Source organism: Erithacus rubecula (genome assembly GCF_903797595.1).
Source record: "Erithacus rubecula genome assembly, chromosome: 1".
NCBI classification, from domain to species: domain Eukaryota; kingdom Metazoa; phylum Chordata; class Aves; order Passeriformes; family Muscicapidae; genus Erithacus; species Erithacus rubecula.
Window position 1 is genome coordinate 80,573,030 of NC_136658.1, and position 25,796 is coordinate 80,598,825.

Genomic DNA, 25,796 nt, shown 5'->3' on the forward strand with positions numbered 1-25,796 from the left:
AGAAACTCATCATCTTTATAGAACCTTTAGAAGTGGCTAAAAACATACAAAACAATTAAGCAATCATAATTGAAAAGAAACCATGTTACATTTTTCTTGTTTGAGCTATTGATATTTTTAGTAGGACTCAGATGTATAAGTACCCTAGTAAATATGAAATTATAGCACATTCTGTGCCTGAAACAAGCACAAAAAGTCTTTACAGATGTTTTCAGTCTGGATTATTTTTAGATCTTTTGTTGCATCACAGAAGTAAGAACGTAACAAAATAGATTAGGTTCAACACAGGGCCATAGAATTTAAGCTGCTTCTTTTCTATATTCTCAATGATTATATCTATGTATATAAATAAAGGAGGGTCAAATAGTCAAATACCTATCCTTGGCCCCATCACTTGGCCCAGGCACAGTGTCATGGTCTGAGGTATGTCCTCACTGCTTAGGGCTCAACCCTTCTAAAGGAGATTTGCCTAGGAGAGTGCTGGCTGGGGTAACTGGATAAAGCCAAGAGAGAGGTCAGAGAGGGAGCTGGACCATCTGGCCTCTTACAGTCTGAGCTGTTGAACTAATAGCTGGGTTACTAATCTTGTCCACCCACTCCAGCATGCTCTCTTTTGATCAGAAGGAGAAATATAGACATTGTTGTCTTGTTTCTGAAACTACTTCTAGTTAAGGTTGCTGTGAAGAAGAGTTTTATGAGCTACCACGGTTCTGTGTCTAAAATGGGGAGTCTACTACATTAGCATAAAGTAAAATTTATTTTATTCCTTTTTCTTTTTATGAATTGTTTCAGAGGTAAAAGTTCTTGAATGCATTAATGACATCTTAGAAACACTCCTTCATGCAGTGCATTTTATTAATTTCTATTATGATGTTTTCTATAGAAAATACTTGTTTTTTACCTCCTTTTAGCATTATAGTCATGTTTTTGGACATCCTAGGAATTTTTTCCACTTGATATTTTTGTTGAAATTCTCCTTTTCATTCTCTTGTATTTCCTTCTCAGTGTCACTTTTGCACGGTAAGTACAGGAGTACTTGGAAGTTGAATAGTGAACTGTCCTATGTAGATTATTTGGTTTTCTACTTTATTTAGATGCTATCAGAAGGAGAATTTTACCAGTTTTTTTGAACTTTTACTGCTGTACATCAGCCTCTAAAAGCATCCAAGTAAAATATGATGCAAGTTTACATTTTTGTAGGAAACCTTGGATTTTATAACAAGATGAAATGAAATGCAGCCTTGTTACTTTGGGTGCTGTTATCTGCTTATAGTGTTAGAAATGCTTTATTTTTTGTTTACTGTAGTGCTGCAGAGACATTTCTTCCTCGGTTCTGGGGAAAACTCACATCATATTAAAAATATTTTATTTAAACCATGTTTGAATGAATAAGATTTTTTGTAACATTTTGCTCATTAAAATGTAGCAATAAGTCTCTTTACTTGTCTTGAGATGCAAATGAATGTTATTTTTTTTTTTCCTTTGTAGCTGTTGTTAATTTATAATCCTGATGCATTCCCTACCATCATGACTGGACATTTGCATAACAGGAGAGGAAGATTTGTTGTGGTCTTGGTTGTTCTTAGTTGGAGTTGGAAGAATTTTCACAAAATGGCATTTATATTAGGGAAGGAAAATTAGACTAAATGAAGAAGGTGTTTAGCAAATATAAAATATTTTTTAATATTTTATTATCTTTAGAGAGCTGCTACAGAATGGCCATTGTTAACAAAACTATATTTTTATTTTGGAGAGATATGGGTTTCAGACTTCAGAACTCCATGTTTATATGCACAATAGAGCATATGGATATGGTTCTTGCTCTCAGAAGGGTTGGAGAGCAAATCTTCTGTATTTGGGAACTCCACAGACTTCTACAAACACATCTTTGGGATCAGAAGTTGCTGTGGTCTAAGCACAGGCTGTGGTGCCAAGTTCTTTAAAGAATGGATGGCAAATAGGTCTCCAGAGCAAAATGATGCTGTGAACAGAGTGATAGTGAACATGTGCACTGGTGTATCTAGGCTAAATCTGCATAAAAGAAGGAATGATAAGGGCAAAGGCAGTTTTAGCATATGTTAGCCACTGGATTGCATCCTTTTATTTACTCTTTTTGTTAGCATGTGATAAAGCTTGTGCTGTTAATCTGATGTTTGCTGAGGATTTGGGGGTTTCAGCAGACCACTCAGAATTATTCCTGCCATTTAACAGGAATATCCTGGAAAATTGACAGACACCAGTTTTTCCTGTGCTGCCTTTTAGAGACTTTCAGCCTTCATGATGGAAATTAGCATGATGTGACATTAGTTGGTTATATTTAATGAAAAATTGTGATACCAAAAAATATACTAATGAAAGCAGATACTTCTGAAAAAAAAAGAAGATAAAATCCCATGTATGAATCTTTACAGATATTTCAAGCGCTGGTAAAATGGATTCCCATAGTTTAGTAGGCTTTTTTTGATGAGTTTGCTGGATACATGCTTGTTAATACTTTTAATCAGTTTGTAGAACTCTACCCCTTCTTTTGATGTTTCATTGATTCCTTTTCTCAAGGGAAAATTTAACTTAGGTAAAGTGCATGAACTAAAATAAATAGTCTTACATCTCATTTCAGAATTTTTACCATCTGTCCATGTGGTAATAATTAAACAGCATAATGTAAAACAAAAAAGTAGGTTCATCAGCATCTCAAATAAACATTATCTTCATGTAACTGGGTTAGACCATCAGTGATTTCTGGCTCAGTGACATCATGAGCAGCTCCCACAAGAGAAAATGCAGATCTCAGTCACTCAGCTAGAAGTGATGTTTAAGCCAGTGTAGAAATAATAAATTAGTCATGCTCCTCTTAATTCTATTAGTTTTAAAATATTAAGTAAAGGACATTCTGGCTAGAAACACAGTACCTGCTGCTCCCCAAATTGCTGCACCTAGCTATAATTTTTACTTTTTCATCACTCTAAAAAGGCAGATTTCTTGTGGAAAGATTTGAATTACTAGAATTTAATTTCACATCTCCAGAAGCAATGAAAAAAAATAATAATCAAGATGATAAAATGTTAGAATTTTAGGAAAACAATATGATACTTCCTCCTAATATGAAATTGATTTATTTAACTTTGCATTTTAAACTATAAACCAAGGAAAGATGCCCACTCTGTTTCAGTTCTGAATCTCGAGGCAGTGGAACCTTTAGGCTGTTGTCTTGCTAAAACAAAATCTTTAGATTTTCTCTCGACTGGGGAACAGGAAGAATTTGACACAATCATCATAGCCTCAAGTAAGGGACATTTGAAACATGTTTTGTATTTATCTCATAGATTGAAATCTCCTGGAAGAAAAATATTTCATGCCTATTGTGCATGTCAATTCTATTTCAGTCTATTGTGCAGGAAAAGAAAATCTTTGTGAAAATGACTTTTTGTTGTATGCAGCAGACATGGGGAGCACTTTAATGCTTTTCTACAATGCTGAATCCTGGTCTCAGCAGTGCAGAAGACTCAGGAGGTATAAAATATGTTATCCACAGCCACAAAGGTTATGAATGTAGCTCTGTGGAGATGCTGTGTATGTTTTCTGGGGTGTGGGAAAAGGAACAGGGGCAACTGATGAAGCAACTGTGCCATGACCTTGGTATCCTCTGCTGCATTTTTGGTATCTGTGGTACAATGAAAAAAACATTTTAGTCTCCTAAAGTTCCCTGAGAGGTTGCCACCTGGCTACTAGTTACCTGATAATGCCTGGTGTGAAATCAGCCTTATTTTTCCCTGAAAATACATTTCCTGTGTTGCAGAAAGGCTGGTGCTAAGCACCCAGCCAAAGCATCAGGGAGGGCAGCTGTCTGTATTTTAAAACAGAGCCTTTCTTATATCAGCCATAAAAACTAATGCACTTGGTAGTCCTCAGTCTCTTCATGGCTACAGACATTTGCTGTCTAAGGCTAGTGGTAATCAGGATTCATTTTCACTCACTGTCTCTTGTGGATCAATGCAAGGAGGTAATGGGGAGGAAATCCAGGAACAAGGGATGGGTAGAGAGCTGACTCTGGTATTGTGTTATCACTGACAATCCTGTCATGCAAGCTCTGCCCTGAAATAGGCTCACTCCATGTTAGAAAACAATTTGTTTCAGCTGAAGTGGAAAGCTGATCTGCAGAAGGAGCAGAGCAGCATATTTTCTTTTTCACCAGGGATCTCAGAGATATGAAAGATCAAAGTGCTGATATTATGAACTTGAACAAAATCCTGAATCTCAGCCCAACTCCTCCCTCTGAAAAGTTTGGGTAAGCTCTTGGATAGGATGCCATAGTAGATATTTTTTCTTCTTGTGATGGTGTCTGCAAATCACTTTCAAGACTTATCTACGTCAGCTCTTATATCATGAAGCTGTGTTAATCCTGATTTTTTTTTTTTTTTTAGAGTATTGTGATCTCTATCTCATTTCAATTCCTTTCAGCTATGAGTCAGACCTGAGACCTCCTTCTTACCCTCAGCATTTTCCTTTGCCCTCTAGGTTGAGGAGATTTTCTTCATCAATAAATTATTTTGTGGGTTTCAAGTGATGTATTTCTTGTGCTGGATGCTTTGAGATGTCTCGGTATTGTGGTATTTCAGGAACCAGACACAATTTTTTTCCTTTGATATTGGTGTGATAATAAAAATGTAAAGGCAAGTGACTTTTTATATTTGTGTTTATTTGCAATAAGCCACTTACTTAAATGCAAGATCCTTTAATATGTGATGAAGATAGAACATATTTGAACTTGAGAGTTACCAAAAATCCATTGGGTTCCTATTTATTTTTTTACTTCCTACTTCAACATCTTTCTTTCTGCATATTTCTGCAGAGAATTTCTACCATCATATTTGCCCTGGTAGCTGGCATCTTTCTTCATGATGTGGGCATGATGCGATTGATGTCAGCCTAAGAAAAGTTTCATCTCCACTGCTTTTTTGTAAGACTAGTCAGAGTGCAAAAGTAACTTTCCTCATTCTGGTAATTCTGTATTGAATAGAATCTGACCACTCCTAACTACTTCATTGCTCTTCAACCATCTGTTTCCCAGTCATTTTTCTTTCAGAAGATAATTCTTTCTCTCCAGTCAGGTTTAGATGTTTTTATTTTGGCTGGTGTAGCTTCAGTGTTTTTGCAGAGTAAATAATTTTGGCTTCCTACATCTCTTTGTGCCATTTTAGAGGCCATACAAAACTGAATAATGATTTCGCATAATTTCTAAACTATAGCCACTTTACCTTTTAAGGTTTAAGTTTTTATTTTTCTGGCCACAGTTTTATGATCTTTCTTTTTGGCTATAATCTTAGAGGCAACCCATATATAAATTAGATTTATTGTCAATTTATTGCCATTGGTTGTAATTAAGGAAATAAACAGTGTATATGGAGTTTATGTACTTTAGGGGCAGGTCTCACAAGCACTGAAAAATTCTGCAGGAGTTCTTTTTTCATTAATTTGTAAACTTCCTAGAGTTATGAATGTTGTTTTCATCCCTCATAGAAATGTCTCCTGTAGCTCTAAATCTTAACTTCATGCCCAGAGGCCAATCTTTATAAAAACTGATTTGTAAAATCTGTCTTACAGAGATGTCAGACACCTGAGTGGCTGACCTATTTTGTAGGCAAACTGAATGAAGGTACATTATTTTTCTTTGTGGTGTCACTTCTTTCTGTCCAATTCTTAAAATAATCTCATTCCAATTCCTGAAGTCTTCCTTCTGCTTTTATAAAACCAATGGCTGTAGCTAAGTTACAGAAAAAGGCCAGAGAATGAACAGGTGTAGTTTCACCTTTTAGTGTCTGGGGAGTAGAAGAGTCAAGGAATCAACTATTAAATAGCAAGTATGGATGACATTACCTCAAGAAGCTTAAAACTGTATTTTAATAGGATCAAATTCTAATCCTAGGTCTGCATATTTATGGTTTGAGATTTATTTCACTGTCTGCGAGCTATGGATTTTTTTGCCAAAGAGCACCAATCTTTATCTGGCTATGAAAGTTCTTTATGACTGTCATCAGTTTCTTGTGTTATCTGTCTTTTTATTATGCCCTGTGGTGCAATAGAAAAACTTTTTCTTCCTTTTTTTGAACCAGAGACATTTCAACTAGGAAATTTCCACATAAATTCTTTTAGCATTTGACAATATAGAAGCATACACATTAAAAGCAGTAAATTCCCAATAGTCTTAACACATTGGAGGTAGAATCAGCTGCTGTTGCAAGGGAAGCCACTTTAAATATGCATTGGAATTACCATAGGATCTGTAGGAAACTCATAGTTAAAAATCAGGGCACAATAGAGACGTGGAGGTGTGATGCAGGGAGATCAACCAACTTTCTGGAGTATGAGAAATCAGTGGGTGCTCTGAAAATTCAGCTGGGACAACCTGGGCTATCCAGGGCTTGAGCTATGCTTTATTGCAGGCATCACAGATCTGTTCTGCTGGGATCAGCAGTTCAGACAACCTCTGTTTTTTGAATATAAAACAGTTCCTACTACCAGAGTGCTTGGATGTGATCTTGCTTGGAGCTTATGGGTAACTTCTTTTGAACAGGCAAGTCATGGCTACTTCAGAAAAGCCCAGCCCAAAGGTTAACCCATATTCACTACAATGTGTGTCATATAGAGCAATGAAATAACTCAGCTGAAAAGAACCCTAGAGGTCATCTAGTCCAATGTCCTACTCAAAGCATGGCAAATATTAGTTTTAGGGCAAATTGTCACTATTCATTCTTTTTGCTTGTTTAATACATTCTTCTTAACCTTTCTTAAATCTCCTTCATTAAAAGATTTCATTATGCAAAATATAAAGAAATGTGTTCATTTATTAACCAGAAAAAAGAATAAACACAATATTGACATGTAATACTTTTATTGCAGAAGAATGGTTCAGATAGAATTATTGTAAACATTTCTGTTCTCACCAGTTTAAAACAAAAGCTGGTCATTAAAATTCAACTACTTCTGAGACTTTGAGTGATTTGAAATGAATTTACAGTGATTCAGGTGAGAATAAAAGTTAATAATTCAGTTTGGGGTTTTTTACTGTACATTTCAGGAACACTAGGTGTGTGTCATAGTAACTTATAATGCAATGTTTTAGTTCTCTGAATTAAATTGTAATGTGGCTTGTCTCCTTGAAACAGGTGAAATACAGCAGATAATGTACTTGGAACTTACTATGTTACTTTATATTTATTATTGATAAACATACATAAAGCTGAATACTTTTCCCTGTAGGTAAGATAGAAAAATAAGTGATTTTTAATTTAAGTTTTTGTTTTTATTTTCAGGGATTGGATTTTGCAGCCTTCACAGGGCATATGTTTTTGGGTATCTGCCTTGTTGTTCTGGTCTCCTTTCCTTTTCTCAGACTTCTTTACTGGAACAAAAAACTTTACAATAAGGAGCCAAGTGAAATTGTTGGTAAGTGTGAGCACGAAAAAAGTTATAATTGTTACACCGAAAATGTACTAAATGGAAACTGAGTCGTGCCTACCTCAATGCTGTCTTCATATGGAAGTGCCCACCCTCCTCACTCTCTGAACATTAATTTTTCAATGAATAATTCATATTTTATTTTTAGTTGTGATATTTTCTGATTTTTGGAAGTGGATGTTTTTCTGGTGCTAATATTGAGGTTTTGACATGAATTATTAAATATCTTACAAGATTAGCAGGAATATTTTGCGTCATTCATTACAGCCATAGGCACGAGTATCAGGATGTTCTGTGTTGCAACAGATAACATCTGCTCATGGTGCTGAGTTCACAACCTAGATTTAGAAATATCCCAGGTTTCCCTTATGACAAACATAGTGCACTGATGCATTCCCTTGCTGATGGTTTTCTTCCATTGAATTTTTCAGCAATCTTTCAATGGGCTGTGGTCAGTAAAAGACATTTCATCAAAGCAAAGCTTTCCAAGACCTCTCCAGCTTGCCTCTGTGGCTATTCCTACCCTAAATTTCCCTAGTGCATAATTTCTACAATTCAGTAGAAATAAATCTATGTCTTTTTATGTCACTCACCTCGATAGTCTCTAGACATCTTTCTAAAGCTCTTTCAATGACTGTCTACAGTGTCAGCCTGTTTTTGTCTTCATGCTTTTATGTTTTTCTATTCAGTCATTTTGAAGGTTTTATCCTTCTTCTTCAGAGCTTTTCTTTCAGTGACGGAATTTAATACTAGCTCCCCAAATGTTCACAATTTCTTTATGAGGTAAGAAATATTTCACTAAGTATAATTTATTAATAAGATTTGTACAAAGACTGAGTACAACTGGGACTGATGCTTGTTTCATTTTGGCTGCAGAAGACTTCAGGTCCAGCCTTCCACTGACCATGCAGCACACATTTTATGTGCTGCTCAATGGCTGAACCTGTGTGTGGCATCTGTTTATGGAGAGGACAACTTTTGATATGGTTGATGTATCTTGGCTTCATTTGTAATCTGTGGAGAAAGATAAGTGCTTTTCAAGACTAATGGAGCTGTCTATGCTAGAACAGATATATTGCAGGCCTTAAAAGCTTACTTTTCTCCTATAAGGAGAGTCCAAGGTGATTAACTATGGCAGAGACTTTCATTATAGGTATCTCATCTAGGTAAAAAGAGTAGTAACTCTAGTGTCTTGCCTTGTTCCAGAGAAAATTTGCTTTAGGATTATGGTTTTATTAAAAGGCAGAAGTGACAGTCCTCTCCTCACTATATCATATCAAGTCCCTCGAATCCCATCTGATAGACAAGTCAGGGAAGAAATTTCCCTGCTTGGAAAGATGTTCTGAAGACTTTTGGTTTTGACTTCAGTGTCTATTCAGCACAAGGTGCATTCTGCTTACCTTTTTGTATCTCTAAAGGCCAAAGTCTTTCCCAGAATCAAGAATATTTTTTATATTTTCTAGATATTATACTGCTTAACTTTTCTAAGACACTTAAGGAGAATTTACCTTTCTCCAATATGTCTGTCTGGTATGAGACAGGCATTTTCATTTTAAAACAGCTTTCAGTACCCTTAGAGATATTATCCAGAGAGCAAGAGAAATAAAGAAAGTAACTCAGACCCTAACATGCCTAGATTCTTTCCCTGTGAGCCTACAAAGTAAGATTTTTTCAAAAAGCCATGGAGAAAATTAATTCTCCCAACTGTAAACAGTATTGATCCTGACATAATTGCATTATTTTATAAATATATATTTTAGAACATGGAATTGTTACTTTTTTCCTTTTGGCTATAAACTTTTAAAGCATATGTTTTGTTTTTATAAGAAATAAAGAATGTATGAAAATTTTTAAAATTCATCTGAATAGTTCAGTTTATTCACCAACATAGTATTTTTGTCAGTGAAATACTGTAGTAGCGAAACACTGGTAAGCTTATCTCCCTCAATTAATTTCTTGGTGATCTGTGTTACCTGCACCTTAGTTTGTTCAGATATAGCAGTTCTCTTAGGCAGTATACCATGTGTTCTTGTAATCAGCTGCTTATCCTTTGCTGCAAACTAAATCAGGAGCTGTTCAATTAGAACAAATGCTGAAGAGCCAGTCTTTCCATTGGAAATTTCTGTGAGAGGGGAAGAGAAAGAAAGAGACCAATACAGCTCCATTAGGGGATAGCTGTCATGGTTTGGATTTGCAGAATGGCCTCCAAGGTGCTTCTGGGAGTCCTTTCATCTCCAGTTGAAATGGTTCTGTGATAACTTCAAATGGCTTGTTTGAAGCAGCTGTTTTAATCAACTAAATACCAGCCTCTCCTCACCTTGCCCTCAATTAGCAATTAAACAATTTATGTGAGATTTAATTGGTATATTATTCTCCCTATATTCTTTTATCCCTGTGCACCATGTGCTTGAAGTTTTTTTCTGCTGCTTTAGGACACACAGATTATTAAAATGCATAAGCATGAACTTTAAAAACAATGCTTTTATTATGAAGATACATTTTTATTTTAATTTCAACACTATATGTTACCAGTGTCTTTAATCTGTCGGCTTTCAGACTGATCTGCAGCACCTCTGCCACAGCAAAAATACCTGTTATTTCCCCAGGAACCAGGGTCTGCCTCTAGTGGCTTCAAGCAGGGTAGCTAACAAAAGAAAGGAAGACTCTGAAGAACTCATCCATGAGAGAGAAAAATCTAATGTTTTTTAAGAAGGGATTTTTGAGGACTTTTTTGAGCATGGATTTTAGCTGATAAACCTGCTCCTTGTTCTGTGTGATGCAGCAAAAGATGGTAGTGCTAGAAGAGTAAGCTGAGAAGGTTTGAAAAGTTTCTATGTATCTACACTTTCACAAAAGAATACATAAGGGAAATAATATCTGAGTGTAAGAGGAATTAAATTTACTCTTTCAACTCCCACTCTGAAAACCTGAAAGCAAAGTTTTTTCTTCCTTTAAGGGTTAACAAGACATTATTTAGTCCCTTGGAAGTGTAACAGTATTGAGTCTCAGTTGTCAAGCAGTGGAGATGTGGACCTCAGTGTTTGGCAAGGTTGCTATCCCAGGAGAGTGGGTGGAACATGTTTTGGTGACAACTATTATCATACTGGCCATTTTTGCCAGGGAGGAGGAGCTTTCTCCTAGCACAACTTTGGCACCAGCTCACCATTTCTACTTTATTGCTTGCTCTTTTTGTTTTTGCGACTTTTCACTGGCTGAGGGAGAGATCCACCCTTTAAGCATGAGTGGTAATAGCAGGAGGGGGGAGGGGAGCATTTGATTCCCTCTGGTGCAGCTCACTGTCTGCAGCAGCTGGGAAAATACTGATGGTAGTAGGAGAGTCAGCATGCAAAGCTGACAGCAGAAGGGATTTTCTAATTAATCATGGTCATATGTGAAGTGCTTAATGTGTGAAAAACACAGTGCTGTTTCCCACAGTGGGAAATGTGGTAACTAGATGAGTGAGCAAATCTGTTTCTTTATCCCACGTGAAGCTCTACAGATGTTCTCAAAGAGAAGAAAAGGGAGAGGAGGAGGGGAAAGAACTACTGTGATGACGTGCAAGAAAACTCCAACACTTAGCACCAGACACTTTGAAATGCAAAAAGCCACATAAAATAATAGTAATGTCTAAAGCCAGAAGGACACTGCAGGGACATGGGGCACCCAGGATAAGGTGTAATGTAACATCAGTGCTTGTGCTGCTCAGGGTCAAAGAACAGTCCTTAGTCCTATTTTCGTTAGTAACATATTTGTAGCTTTTATATTTTGTAACTTTATGAACCTTTTCTTGCTACAATCAGTGAGAAGTACATTAGTGACATAGCTGAATTAAGTAAATTGACAAATCTCTATCCTGAGGTGCATCTGTACTTACATAGGTGCTTTACTAACTGCCAGTAAAGCATAATTGGTGTTTAATGTGACGTTGGAAGTAGTGGCCTGTCCTCACTTGGAAGCTAATTCAAGTGAGGAAAGTAGCAAGCAGTTTGTGAAGACAGTTATGGCCAAATAAAGGAATATTTCAATATGCTGTCAAGAATTCAACTTCAAGCTCAGTCCAGGTGGAAGTTTTGCAATATGCACTGCACTCTACTCCTCAGCCCTCACCTAAAATGCTAATTTCATTGGGTTTCATGGGGAATATTTTTAAATCTTGAGGACAGATGTGGACAGTAAAATGTGTGTTGGGTTTTTTGTGTGTGGTTTTTTTCCCCTCTCTTCTCTGCAATCCAATTGTAGATATTAACACTGAATTGTGAATAGTTAACATTTTAACTCTCCTACTGTGGACATTATCATGCTGAAGTAAAAGGTCCAACTTTCTTAGGAATGCTCTTGGTATCTAAGATAATAACTTACTGGTAGATATTGCATTTTTTATTTGAAAGAACAGTAAGACTTTCAGTCTCAAACAAACTAGGTAGTCTTAATGTCCCTTTAGACACTTTGTTTATTCCTTTTTGGATAATATATCAGGATCTACCAGGGCCATGGCTTTATATTTGAAAATGCAAATCAAAAGCTGTCTTTTATTATTTGCACCTTTGACAGCTCTTCTGATTATCAGGTATGAAAAGAAGTATACTTATTTACTTGCCACAGATTGAAGATTTTTGTATCTTTAAATATTTTATATAGTTTTAAGTTTTAATTCCTGTATATGTCCTTTGAATTGCTTTAGAGTAGATAGAGTATTCCCCTTGGAAAGAGAATCTGCCTCCTCTTGTCTTCAGATGATAAAAATAATATTCTGACATTGCAAAACAAGGAGAATATGTCAATCTCATGTTATTTGCTTAGTGCATCAGTAATGTAACCATCACAAGAAGGCAGCTGTAATATTACTTTACCTGTCTTATGCAGGAAGAAGGTATAATATAGTGTCATTCTGAATCAATAGAGCAGCACTTGACAATTTTTTATACACATTTTTCATGGAAGGAATGGGTACAGGAAAATCACTGATGGGAAGGAAAAACAGTGCTAGCACCTGTTTCTTTTACAGCATTTGTGCCCCTCTGTTTTTGTATACAGACCTCAGTTGTGAAAGGATTGCACAGTTATACAGTGGTTGGCAAGGCATGGCCTTTCCATTAATAATGCTTCAGTGAAGCTATGACAAAGTTTTTCACTTTGATGTTTCAGAAATCATAAGATCTCCCTAAAAAACAGAGCTTAAAAGAACTGTTTAGTTCTATGTAACACATTATCTGTGTTTATTTGCTTCAGAAAGCTTTCACTTTGATGGTGTTTCAAATAGAAGTGTAAACTTGACAGATTTTTAATTGCTCTGCCATTTTCATTTATCAATTTATCAAAGTGTGTTCAATGTAGAAGTCAAAATTTTTACTTCTAAACCATTGATAAGAGTTATGATGAGTCTGAAGTAGGCTTCATTTTTTGCTCTTCATTTTGACCTGCTAAAAGCATTAGAAGAGGCATTAACTTTAGAAATACTCCAAAAGAATGTTGTCCTCTTGAGGCTTTATCTTTTTTGCAGTACTTTCACTTGTATTGAAAGGACATCAGCAGTAGTTATATTTTGTGCAAAATGTTTAGGGATTGGAATGTATCTATTTTTTTGAGCAAAGCAAAGTGAATTTAAAAGAGGTTGCTTTTTTCTAAGGGAGTTTAATGGAAGACATCTGCAAAATTGGTTTTCATTAGTAAGTCTGGCAGTTGGAATGAAAACTATTTGATAGTAAGCCAGATTTATTTTTCTAGATTTTACACCTGAGAAAAATTTTGTGAAACAAACTACAGTAGAATTTTAGATAAAGGCATGCTCAAAATACTTGATTCTTGACTTCCTTGTGCCATTCTCAGTGTAACAGAATGAAGTAATTAAATCACATTAGGCAAGTGCTAATGAGCACCCAGGGAACCTAAATACATTCATATTCCTGCTTTTATAAGATGAGGAATTGCAGTAGAGGAAACTGAGGGCAAACCCACAAGCACTAAAATAAGTTTGTGATTCTAAGGTCTGAATTACCCAGCGATGAGAACAAAGCCCATGTTACCTGAGAGAGAGATATCCCACCTGTCATTCAGGAACTAGCCAAATAAGAGAAATGTGTATCTTTATCAACCATCCTGAAACCTTATGAGAAATCTAACCCACCTTAATACCTGCAGATTACTCCGAGTCCTATGTGATCATCATACACAAATTGACTATTCCCTTATAAAATCAGGGTTAGGCTTGTAATGTAGATTCTTTCGTGGGCCTGCTGCAGCCTGTTCCAGCTTGCTTGGAGGATGACTCCTGGTGAGTAATTTAGGGGTTTGAAATTATGAGCTTGGTGATTTTCTGCCCAGGCTCCAGGTGCTCTGCTGCAGAATGAGGATGCCCTGTAATTCCTGTGTGATGGATGCAATCCCATGCTAGGTAGCTGAGCTGGCATTAGGTGCCTTTATGACCAAATGGGGCCTCAGATGTCACACTGAGTTGAAAATCTGATATAAATTCTCTGTACTGCTTTGTGCAGCATTGTACCCATTTCTTGTGTTCTTTTGCATGTATTTGGCTGAATAAGGCAAAACATGTTTTGATGTAGCTCTAAAGACCCTGCAACATTTATACCAATGCTTACCTTTATCCACTAGTGACCAACTGAACTACTCCAAGGAATAAAAAAAAGAATATTCCAGGTTGGAGGGGTTGGTTTGTTTGTTTCTTTATTTGTTGTTTTTCTTTTGTTTTGTGGTTGTTTATTTGTTTTTCTAGATTTGATCCTCATGCTTGTGTTCTGTTGAGGGGTGCTACCTCTAGGAGACAGGCATGAGTGTTTGAGCTGGAATATCCCTTTGATATGAATTATATATATATATATAATATGAATTTTTTCTATTCATGGGTTTTAAATTTTGAATTTAGCTTCTACATTTACAAAATGAAGATGACACCATTTAATAATGTTTAGAAGATTGATTACATAATATGAGGGATTTAAAAATACTAAAAATTATAGATATTACTATTACTGGTCAAACTAGAATTCATTATACTTAATTTGCTTTACAGTTAGCATTTAAACAGAAATATGCACATTCTGAGAATTTAGCTAAGAAAAACAATTTCTTTACTGAAAATAGTTGAACTACAGTCACATGTGGAGGAAAAAACTAAACAAATATTCAGATTAATATATTTGAATTATGTCAGATATAGCCCAGCAGTGCAAACTTGTGTTGCTTGCAAAAAAAGATAGTTTATGTAGTTAGTGCCCGTGTAAGTTGAAAATTGTCATTTAATGATAATTCTTATCATCTCATCAAGGTTGGTCATGCTCTTCTGGGTATCTTCAATTAACAAAACTGGCCTTTTCAGATTCTGAGACTGGGAATTAATTACTCCCAGTTTTTGAGGATGTCTTCTTTGTTATTGGCAGCTGGGTGGGAGGGAAATGTATGATTACTCAAGTGAAAATCAATCTGATTATTAATTGTCAGATTGCAGAAATAATATGCAGCTTTCAGATAAAGAATATTTTCTAAAATGCAGAAGTTTTTTCTAAACTGCCACCGTCTAAGGCAGCAGCTGAAATTTTGTTAAACTCAGTGGGTTCCAGGATGTAATATTTGTGGTTTCCATGGCAAAATATGATCAATAACAAAGTCAGAACAGGTTAGCAGCATAGAGTTTACATGTTTGAGAGCCTTTATTTCATCCTATAACTAAACCAAAAATTAATATTTTCTTGTTGGAAACATATTTTTTCTATTTTCTGGTTGGAGATAATAGTGCTAGGTATGTTGCTGTTGTTCCTCATGGACTTTATGAATTATGGCATTCACAAATGTTTTAGTATCATAATGAGCTGAATTCTCTGACTGAGCTGAGCTGCAACTCTCCAATCTTCTTGTGCTTCAGATCACTGCCTACTAAACAGCTTTGCTTCTCTCACTGGCTACTGGTACTATTGTTGCAGTCAAATGCTAATTTAGCTGCTTTAATGAGAAACTGCTTGCTACAGACTCACCATTTCAGTTACTGGCAATAGAACTGACAGCAGTAAGTTATATTGAATAGAAGGCTGATCCACCATAAAGCTAATCCTGCAAAAACCCCGTGGAATGGGTTAGACAAGTGAGTGAAGAGAGCTCACTCTGGTGTAATATAACCATTAGATCTCATCTGAGGAGGGGACAGGAACTTATGGACACAGAGAAGCAGAATGGGAAACTATCCTGTGACTATTCAATGGCCTTGTGCTGTCTTGGCCATAATTTCAAAGTGATTGATAAGACTCTGTGGTTGCATTAAACCCATGTCCATGTGTAACACAGTCTGTCATAAAATAGATGTTCCCAGACTCTGGGGGTTGCTGCCTAAATGGTTTTCCAGTTATGAAATGAGAGAAGTATTGCAAGGCCTGCAGGACTTTGGCCATGTTAATTGTTCTTGTTGACTTCAAGGTTCTGCATTATTTACATTATTATTCCTTCAAAAAAAGCACTACTCCTAATAAATATGAAGCACCTGGTGCCATGATGGGCTATTAACAATAAGAATCTACATGAAAGAGAAGTAGGAAAAACATTCTATGGCATGACCTAGAAAACCTCTGCACAAATCATTATTGCAACAGAAGCTGCAGTACAGAAGATGGCTCAACTGTTCTGATTTTCCAAGTACAGTTTGCTCTGAAGTAAACACATCTAAACATACCACAGCAGGTCAGATGTTCATGTCCTTGGGATGTTTAGAAAGCTAATGACTGAAAAATCAAGCGTGTGCTTGCTGCACATAAAGGCATGATCAAAGCCACATGAAGACACACATATATTTTTAATGTAGATCACAAAGCACCAGTCCAACCTTGCTCAACCTGGAGATTGGCTCCAGGGCATTTCAGAAATCTGCAACACAAATCATGCTGCTTTCCACTCTGGGGGTTTGCTTGTGACATGGATACAGTGCTGATAGTTGCCTCTTTCAGAAGGTGAGAAGGTAGAGATTCTCTGTATGAAAATAACTGTGGAGTATTTGCATGTCCTTTGGGTGGTGAATGATTCAACTTCCCTCTATCAGCTAAACCCTTGGTGAAATTTCACTTGGAAAGGATATGTAGAAATGCTATGGAAGGATGAACAGATGTCATCAGGGAAGTTGTTGCAGAAAAGACAAACTGTAGGGAAGTAGAACAGCAAACTGGATGCTCATGCTTCATGATTGTTTGCCAGAGGTAAAAGCAAAACACACTCTTTCCCTTGGACTGATGACAGTTTCAAAGCTGCAGTCATATTCACTCAGAAATCACATTAGAATGAAGTACAGAAAGGTCTTTTTTTTTTGACTCTGGGAGTGGAAAATTACTGCTGTTATATCCGAGTGTGTCACAAATGTTGATGCAAAAATAAATTATGGCCAGAAGTCATGTGGATCCTTTGATAAGCAAGACCTATCCATATTGTAATATAATTTTGTGTCAGATTATGTTCCTGGAAAGAACCACCAATATTACAAAGAAAAGTGGTTGATTTGGTATATTTTTGGAATCTGTGGTTGAGATATAAATCTCCTTCTTGGAAGGAAAGCTTTAGCTGAGCACTAGTTGTTTAAATACCCAGAATGGTCACTGGGCTTTTGGCAGTGTGAATTTGTATTTCAGGTCTTACACTGTAAAATTTAGGCAAGCATTACTGCTTTGACTGATGTGTGCAGATCTGTAGACACAAACCATATAAAATGTATGTCAATTGCTGTTCAAATCCCCTTCTTCTGTGTCAGCCATGCAGATTCTGGACACACTTTTGCTATTAAATTCTTGTTGAGTCTAATTCCTTCTCATGGTCAATCTTTATTGATTCCCTCTGCATTATCATTATAAATACTTAGTTGTAAAGGAAACTGGGGAATTAAACATGTTTAGTACACTGTTTGATAGCAGATATCATCACCCTCTAGAGATCGGCAGCATAAAATGTTAAGATCACTACCTACATAAAAAAGTATTTTAATTTTTCTTATGTAACTATTTTTTTAAATAAATAATTCTTATGGCTTGTTCACATGATGTAAAGAGACACATCCATTTTCAGAACAAGAGCAACTTGCTGATTCAACAGGGATCTTTAAATATAAAGCCTTAGATTCTAGACATATTGTCTTCAGTGACATGAAATTTGAGTGGAACAGAAAAGAAGGGTGAGGAAACATCCCATAGCTTCAACAGGAAATATTGGTACAGTTTATAAATGAATAATCTGATTTTATTTCTTTAGTGATTTCCTGTAAAATTCAAAGGTTTTTTTTTTTTTTTTGCATGCCCAGTTTAACATCCTTCTTGAACAGGAACACATGTTTTTTGGTCATTCACCAAGGCCTCAACAGTAAAGGGAATAAAATAATCAAAAGGGATTGAAACTTCTGAGAATATTATAGAGTTTGATTTCAAAGTGTTAATCAGTCTGTCTGAATTTACACAGGATCAGATATCATCCTGGTTAGCATGAAAGAAGTGATGTTTACATATATGTTTACTGTGTTTACATATATTTTCAGTGCATGAGAATTAAATCCTCTTAGGAAACCTTTAAAATACTATTAAGCATTGTTCCATAAGACACCATAAGTGCCAAATTTCACTTTTGCCTTACATAGATAAAATTCCCTGTATGGACATAGAATGAATGGAAACATGCTGTCTACTTTGAATACCATGAAGGAGCATTTGCTATAATTCCTAACTGCACAAGGAACTAGTATCTCTTAGCAGTATAATAATGTATACTGACAATTTGTTTTCTATTGAAAAATGAATGGGATACAATTTTAGCTCTTAAGCTTATTGAAGATGTTTGCAAGCATTTGAGGACAGTACTACTTTTTCTTTGAAAAAAAGACTTCTGGGTTCATTTATTTAAAATTAAAAAAAAAAATTCTATTTATTTTTCATTCACTTCAGCTCTGCAAAATGAATGACAAAAGCAGCTTCCTGAGTGGAAATTGGCTGGGAAACCATCCCAATAACTTCAACAGCTTTGAGTCCAGATCATATTACACATATTTTCTCCATCTCTGGTTTCATATACATTGGACTTCACACTGATGCAGTTTTGCTTCTTTCAGAGCTGAAGCATGAGATCTATGTTTGGAGGCTGACAGCTCAGCGCATCAACCCAGCCAGCAGAGAGGAGACTGCTGTGAAATGCCTTTTGATGCAGAAGGTGCTGACTCTGGAGATGCTCCTGAGGAAGAAGCTGAGGACGTTTCACAGGTAGGCAAGGACCCACCTCCCCTTTCAGGGATCTTCCCTGTGGCAAGACCTGCATTCCTAGCTCTGTCTTGATGAGATGGATGTTGGGGCAGATGGGAAAAGCCCCTCTCAGACTCAGTAAAACGCAAAGTATTTTAGGATAAAACTGATGTGTAATGCCTGGAAAATATATTTGTCAATATGACCCAAAATTAAAGGCCTAGAAATTTCAGGCAGCTTTTGGTTTAAAAAGATCACAAATATATCACTACAACTTTTCCTTAGACTTGTGGCTTCAGCACAGTAAGATGATGGAGTTTCTTTTTTTTTTTACTGAAATGTTCAAATTCTCTTCAGTGAATGGATGAGTTGTATTGATGTGTTTTACAATTATTTCATAATCAGAATTTCAGTTCAGTTTCAGATATCATTCAGGTCAATATGAAAGGGATGGTCACTGTGTTTACACATATTTTCAGTGCCTAAGAATTAAATCCTCTTAGGAAACCTTTACTATGAAAACATTATTCCATAAGACAGTGCCAAATTTCACTTTTGCCTCACTCAGATAAAATTGCTTGTATGAACATAGAGTGAATTGAAACATTCTGCCTATTTTGAATATCATGAAGAAGTATGAACCTGAGTGCAGACATGTTTTATGTATTGAAAAGAAGTTTACATAAACTATGACTAAAAGAATAATGACCTTGTTTTGCTTAGATTCTAGTAAAACCAGATATTATGCCAAGGTATTTTTTTGACTGAGAATAACAGTGATAAATATTTCAAATTTTAATTGGCTAAAGTGAAATTGAAATAATTAATTAATAACATTGTTAAATAATTTGAGAAAGAAAATGTAAATATGTTTCCTAGAATTATTCCACTAATAAGATTGTTTACATAATTTTTGCTGATACTGTGTATTTTGAAGAGGACCCTTCTGAATTTACAAATAAAAATTGTGTTTTTAATCTTGAAAATCAGGATTCCTCCAGCACAGCACATTTACAGCTATGTAAAAATTCATGATCATTAACAACAGAGCTCTTGAACTGCAAAGCCCAAGGCTTTTTGCTGGAGGCCTGACTGCGCCGATAACACAGTGAAGTTATTCAGATCTTAAAAACTTCATTATAAAATGCAAATGTGAAACATAAGTGTTCTGACTTGCTGATGTTAGCACACAACCCTTGTTTTATCACTACATCAGCTCCTGAAACTATTAAGGGAGCTGCCCACTGCAGATAACCAGATCCTTTACTGAGGTCTGTCCCTGGAGTCCAGCTCCTTCCCAGCCTGTGCCTTTCTTCATGAGCAGAAGGGTTTGTGTGTTAGCAGAGCTTGTTACAAAAATGGAGCCTTATGTGAATGCTCATGGGAATTTTGCTGCTGGATGTGAAAAGGCCATGACTCCTTTGTGGTATGAGTTACTCCACATGGGGAAAAAGGTGATCTATATCTAATGAGAGGAATTTATTCCAACACTCTTAGCAGAGGTCTGATTTCACTCTGGAGAAAAGTAGGTGTCATTTTCTTTCAGACAAATTTCACAAGAAGACAAAAACTGGGAAACAAATATCCAGGAACTTCAGAAAAAAGTAAGTATATGGCAAGTTTTTTCACTATTCATGTTAATGAAGCTACACCTTTCTATAGAGATAGTGCCTTAAATCTAATGGAAATTTAATAACTCTCCTGATAGACCAGAAGTTAGCAGCCAGGGTGGTTGGCGTCAATCAGAGGAGGTTACTGCAGCACATGGTGAGGTTTTGTACTTTTGTTCCTTAGAAAACTATAACCTAAAGAATTAATTAATTATTCAGCAGTGTGTTCTTAAATTTTTAATCTATAGCCAGAAAAGTTCAGGAGGTGTCAATAAATTGTTTGTAGCCATGATGAATGGTAATAGAGTACACTCCTCCTAATGTACCCAATGCTGACTCTAATTTAGTGTGTTTTGGTGACACTAGTTCTTTTATTATTCAAGTAGGGATAAACCACTTGATAAATCCTGTTCTCTTAGCTGTGCACACACTAGCACTGCTTAAGTCTTTATGCTGAATTTGAGAAGATAGATAATTAAATTTAGGAGGCATTAAACCCACTGCAGAGTTTCTAAGTGTCAGAATCTCTCTACCATACTGGCATCACTAATAAATTAGACCTGTTTCTGAGGGCTCCAGTCCTTGATTGCACTCCTTGGGGTGCAAGTCCTTGACTGGGACAATGCTGTCTTAGGTGCCACACCAAGCCAGAGCAAACCCAAGAGATTTTCTTTGTACCCCTTTTAAGGCATTGCATAAGAGACAGACTTCTTAAAGAATGGTGACTTACTTGTATTTTAGTTGAGTTTTAAATTATGTGAAACAAGAGATGAACTTGGTCTGGGAAAAAGTGATTCCCTGGAGTGGTAGTGAAAGCAGAGACAAGATGGAAAGCACTGGGGCTGAGGGCAAAAGGAAATTGGCACAGTGAAGCAGGAGCTGGGCACAGAGGTGTACAAATTCTGTAGAGATTAAGGTCTTGGCATGACATGAGAGTTGTACAGAAAATGTGAAAAATTTGACCTCTAGAGTGGTTTGTAGGTTTTCAAAGCATGCTTGATCAGATCACAAAACCACAGAGTGCTCAGAATGCCCTCTATGGTAGGAGCTGCATTTCAACCCTACTTCACCCTCTGGAATGATGTTGTGGAGGGGGTGACTGAATACAGCTAGATACTTGTATCTCCTAAAGCCCCTTGGACCACATACTCATGGGTTTTTTTATAGGTATGCATAAGATGCACACCTGCAAAAACAATTCAGGTAGTTCTGTCTTTTATGCTGGAGAGGAATATACAATACAGGAACAGCACTTTGCTCTTCACACATGCTTTTCTGAACTCTGTAGCTTCTTTAATACAATTACTAATTTTATTTTCCTGTCTGTCTCCAGCACAGAATAACAGACAAAATTCTTCTCATCAAATGTCTGACAGTGCTGGGATGTGTTATTCTTATGTTTTTTCTCAACTCATTTGTACCAGGCGTCTACCTAGATCTTGGTAAGTTTCCTAGTTTTGTTGTACGTAAAATAAGAAACCTCCCTGAAAAATAGCCAGTCATATTTTCTGAGTCTCAATCTTTCCACAAAGTCATTTTTCATATGTCCCTGTCCTCACAATTCTACTGGGTTAAGCAACAATGGGAAGAGAAGAGCAGGCTTTAAAAATTCAGTCACGTCCCAGTTACCCCAGGAGGAATAACAGAGAGTGCTCATGACTTCATTTTCTGGACTTTCCAATACTAATGAGCTGGCTAAACATTACAGAATGAGCAAATTTGACCTTGGCACCATTTGTACTGTTTGAGTGAGTGACCAAGATTCATCAGGGAGATCAGAAAATAGTCGCTCCGTGGGAGAGCAAAGAAGTGGTTTGGCATTATTTCTTAAGTACAGAAAGCTCTTTGTATAATTTACAGTCTCCATTACTTTATCACCGTAGTAATTCATTTCCAAATATAAAAACTGGAGGACACTGTATATGTGTGGAATGAAAGTAGCTGTGTGCAAACTTTCTATATATAGATCTATATGTGGAGGTTTTTTACACATATATATGTGGAGGTAGTTGGATATCTCTACAAGAAAAAGCTCTACATATCCTGAAAACAGAATGAGATAGAATCTCACATTTAACTGGGAGACAGTCATAAAACTTACCAGTGCATTGACAAATAAAAAATGAAAAAAATTTTTTTGGCTGCTGAAGTCTTCAAGATTATGGAATTTTAGGTTTGTTTTTTTTTTAATGCAATGTGAATTTACACACCATGTACTTCTATCTCAGTGTCTGAAAGATGAAGCAGTCTTGAAGAGGAATAGCTCATAATGAATAACTCAATAATCATACACAGATATTACATTGACACTTATTTTTGCTGTGCAAAATATAGAGCCAGTTATGGCTCTACAGGGGTGATCAGGCTGTAAGCAAGACCTTCCATATCTGCTGCTGACAGACTATTTGCCATGCAAATGGGCTATTTCAGCCCATACTGTCTGTTAAGAAGTTAAAAGGTAAACTGATATAATAGCAAAAGTGCTTCATTATGAAGATCTGGGAAAATGCAGAAGCTCAAAATATTTGAATGTATTTGAAATCACGGTGGCAGAGAACATAAGAAAAACCTTCACACTGACAATTTAAGAAATTAATTTGCACCCTTACTTTTGTGTCTCAGATAAGTGGCACTGAACCGAGTAGGACTTCTTAAATTAAGCCAAACTTCTCTAAATGTTTTTGAAAAGCTAGACAGTCATTAAAGACTAAACAGCACTGATTGTGTATGCTCCTGGTAAGATACTTTTTCAAAACTGCAAAGAAGTTGGAATCAATGCTAGAAGAAACATTGTAACTATTGGTCTTTTTTTTTTTTTTTTTCCTGGTTCTGCTTTATGCCAGTAAAATAAATGAAAACAAATGGAATGTTTGGCAGTGTAGCTTTCTGTGATTCAGTAACTGAATAACAACCCTGAAGGTAAATAGGGGCTGTATGTGTTCTGTATAATTTCTCCCCATTCTGCATTCCTGGCAAACCTGTCAGATTAATGAATAAATGCTACTAAAGCATACACATAATTTCTACTGAAAAGTAATTGAACCTGTAAACTTCTACTGATAAGTTTACAGGTTCCATAATTTACAGACTCTCATTTTTGTTTCCTGAATTTTACTATCTTGATGATAGCTGTCACTTATTTATCATTACTGAAGTAGTGCTGCTGTGAGGCTCTATGGATTTTAGTCTCCCAAAGCACAGAAATACATTTCCTAATATTAACTACATCTTGTACTCTGTTGGCTTGGGTAAATTTGTTCAATATGTTTTTCTCATAAAAATGAAAGTAAATTGCAGTTCAGTGTTTAATTTTCTACCAGAATAATGGTTTATACAGAGGCTGAAGTGTTAGAAATTTAATAACTTTAAATTGCTTTTGGTACAGAGAATTAGAAAGATTTTAAAATTCTTTTTCAGTCCCAAGCCTAGATACAATTTTTCCATTATGAACTTGGAATCATTAATATAATTCGAAGCTACTGACATTTTAATTTAAATAATAAAATTTGCATACTTAGCTGCCATTTGAAATGCAGAACTCTTTCCTATTCAGTTTTCTTCTGCCTGTTCATTAATTTATTTAGTGTAATTCTACGAAATATCCATGTTAATAAAAGATTAGTACTGAGACTTTAAAAAAACAGATGTTAAAAACTGTAAGACTCCTACAGTAGTTTCATTTGGCCCCATGAGATTTTATTTTATTTTATTGATAAAGCCTTAATAAAACATCTGAGAAAAGATGACAAAGGATGAAACTAAAGCCCCTTTGAGGATTGTACCTGGCTACTATTTTGACTTTATCTTTTTGGCCGGCGTATCTAGAGCTTTGAACTATATTAATATGCCTGAAAAGACTTAACAAGTAATATAAAGTAAGATTTTGTTGAAATTTTAAGCTAGATTTTCAAAGTGACTGGGTCAGAAAAAATATAAAAATACATTTACAGTTTAATTCCTTCTTCTGTGGGGAAGATGCTTTATCTCTGATTTGGTTTTGCTTTATCTCTGATTTGGTTTTAGTCAGTTCAATGAGTTGCTGAGCTTCTGTGAACTTTGTGTAGTTTCTTCTAGTCTCTGTGAAGAGGGACTTGCAGACCCCCTCACTCTGGCTCTCTTCCACCTCTGGACATGTCTTTCCCAGGGCCAGGCTCACTAGTTTCTGAGGCAGGGGAATGTCATCTTCTGCTTTAAAAGGTTGCAACAAACTCTGTTGCTCTCATATTCAAGGAAAAAAGTGAAAACCTGTGTATAGAAATGAGATTGTTCCTGTTTCAGAGAGGAGATTCTGCCTCAAGTTTGGCTTCAGGCTGCTGGAAGCTGGGATGGAAATCCAGGAGAAATGCAACTGTGGTTTTATCTTATTTGTATATTAATTCCTGCCTTATCACCACCAGTTTTCCTATTAAAGACACGACTCTTGCACAGGTGAACCTATAATATTGCCATCCGTGGCTTTTCTCATGTTCCTTTGATGAATTATTTAAGGAAGGTGATAAGGGGAGGTGTTTTGGATTCATTGAGTTCTTCCATAATTAAGGACTGTCATTTCCTCACTTGAGGGAGCTGTCTTGGATTATTTTTTTACTTGTACAGAGGGCTCATGTCTGAAGGCTACTGTCTGTGCCATGGGTATTTGTGATCCTTCAGACATCAATGTTTAAGATAATTACCTTCATCTACACCCAGAACAGTCTCTGGGGGTGTCACTATTCAGTGAGGAGTTTAAGAGCTGTGATTCATCCTGGTTTCATCTTTAGCTTGCAGTGTTAGCAAATTCCCCAAATTTAGGAGTTTAAAACTAACTTTAGGAACATGATCACTATGACCTTTCTGGGCAGTAGGACAAGTTGTATAATAAGTATTCTATGTCACCCCTGTCAGGCAAATGTCCTAGATCTAAATTTACCTCCTCATTCTTGCACTGAAGCTAAAATCCCTCAATATTTACAAACAAGGTTATCTTTTTTGATGACACTTCTTTCTCCTGCAAAACTTTCTCCTCTCCTTTATATTGATGTGGTTTAACTTCTGACTGTGGACTTATTCTGCAAATTCTATGACAGCTATTTTTGAGGGTCTGAAGATCTCTTTTTGCTGGTTGTGGTTGTTGCATCTTCAAAACATTTTAAAACTGTGACTGAAATAATGGAGAAGTAGAAAAATCACTTTTCATTTAATTTCATTTAAAATTACTTCTGTTTTTTTGGTAGGTCATGTTGTGCAGAGTTCTTTTTATTTATTGCCAGAGCATTAAAGGAGAAATGTATTCAATTGGTGTAGATATGGAATATTCTTGTTGTATTGTCACTCCTTTGAATACCAGTTGCCATATTTATTGACTCATTTCCATAATTTACTGAAAAATTGTTCATATACACATGAGAAATGAAATACCTTAAGGGGAAAGGGCCTCAGTTGAGCAGTCTCCTCCCTCCATTATGTCTACAAAGATTTATTATGCAAATTATAGCAAAAATTGTGTCTTAACTGGAGAGAGGAGTCACTTCTAAAATTCAGAGAAGTG

General features: G+C 36.0%; 1 protein-coding gene across 1 annotated transcript in view; it reads left to right on the forward strand.

Annotated features, from left to right (window-relative positions):
- Window positions 1–25,796, forward strand: part of OCA2 (OCA2 melanosomal transmembrane protein) — a 180,534-nt gene that overhangs the window by 83,513 nt on the left and 71,225 nt on the right. The window contains exons 16-19 of the mRNA XM_079311855.1: window positions 7,311–7,443; window positions 18,533–18,680; window positions 20,206–20,263; window positions 21,603–21,711. Coding sequence (XP_079167981.1) covers window positions 7,311–7,443; window positions 18,533–18,680; window positions 20,206–20,263; window positions 21,603–21,711 — 448 coding nt within the window. The remainder of the gene's footprint in view (window positions 1–7,310; window positions 7,444–18,532; window positions 18,681–20,205; window positions 20,264–21,602; window positions 21,712–25,796) is intronic.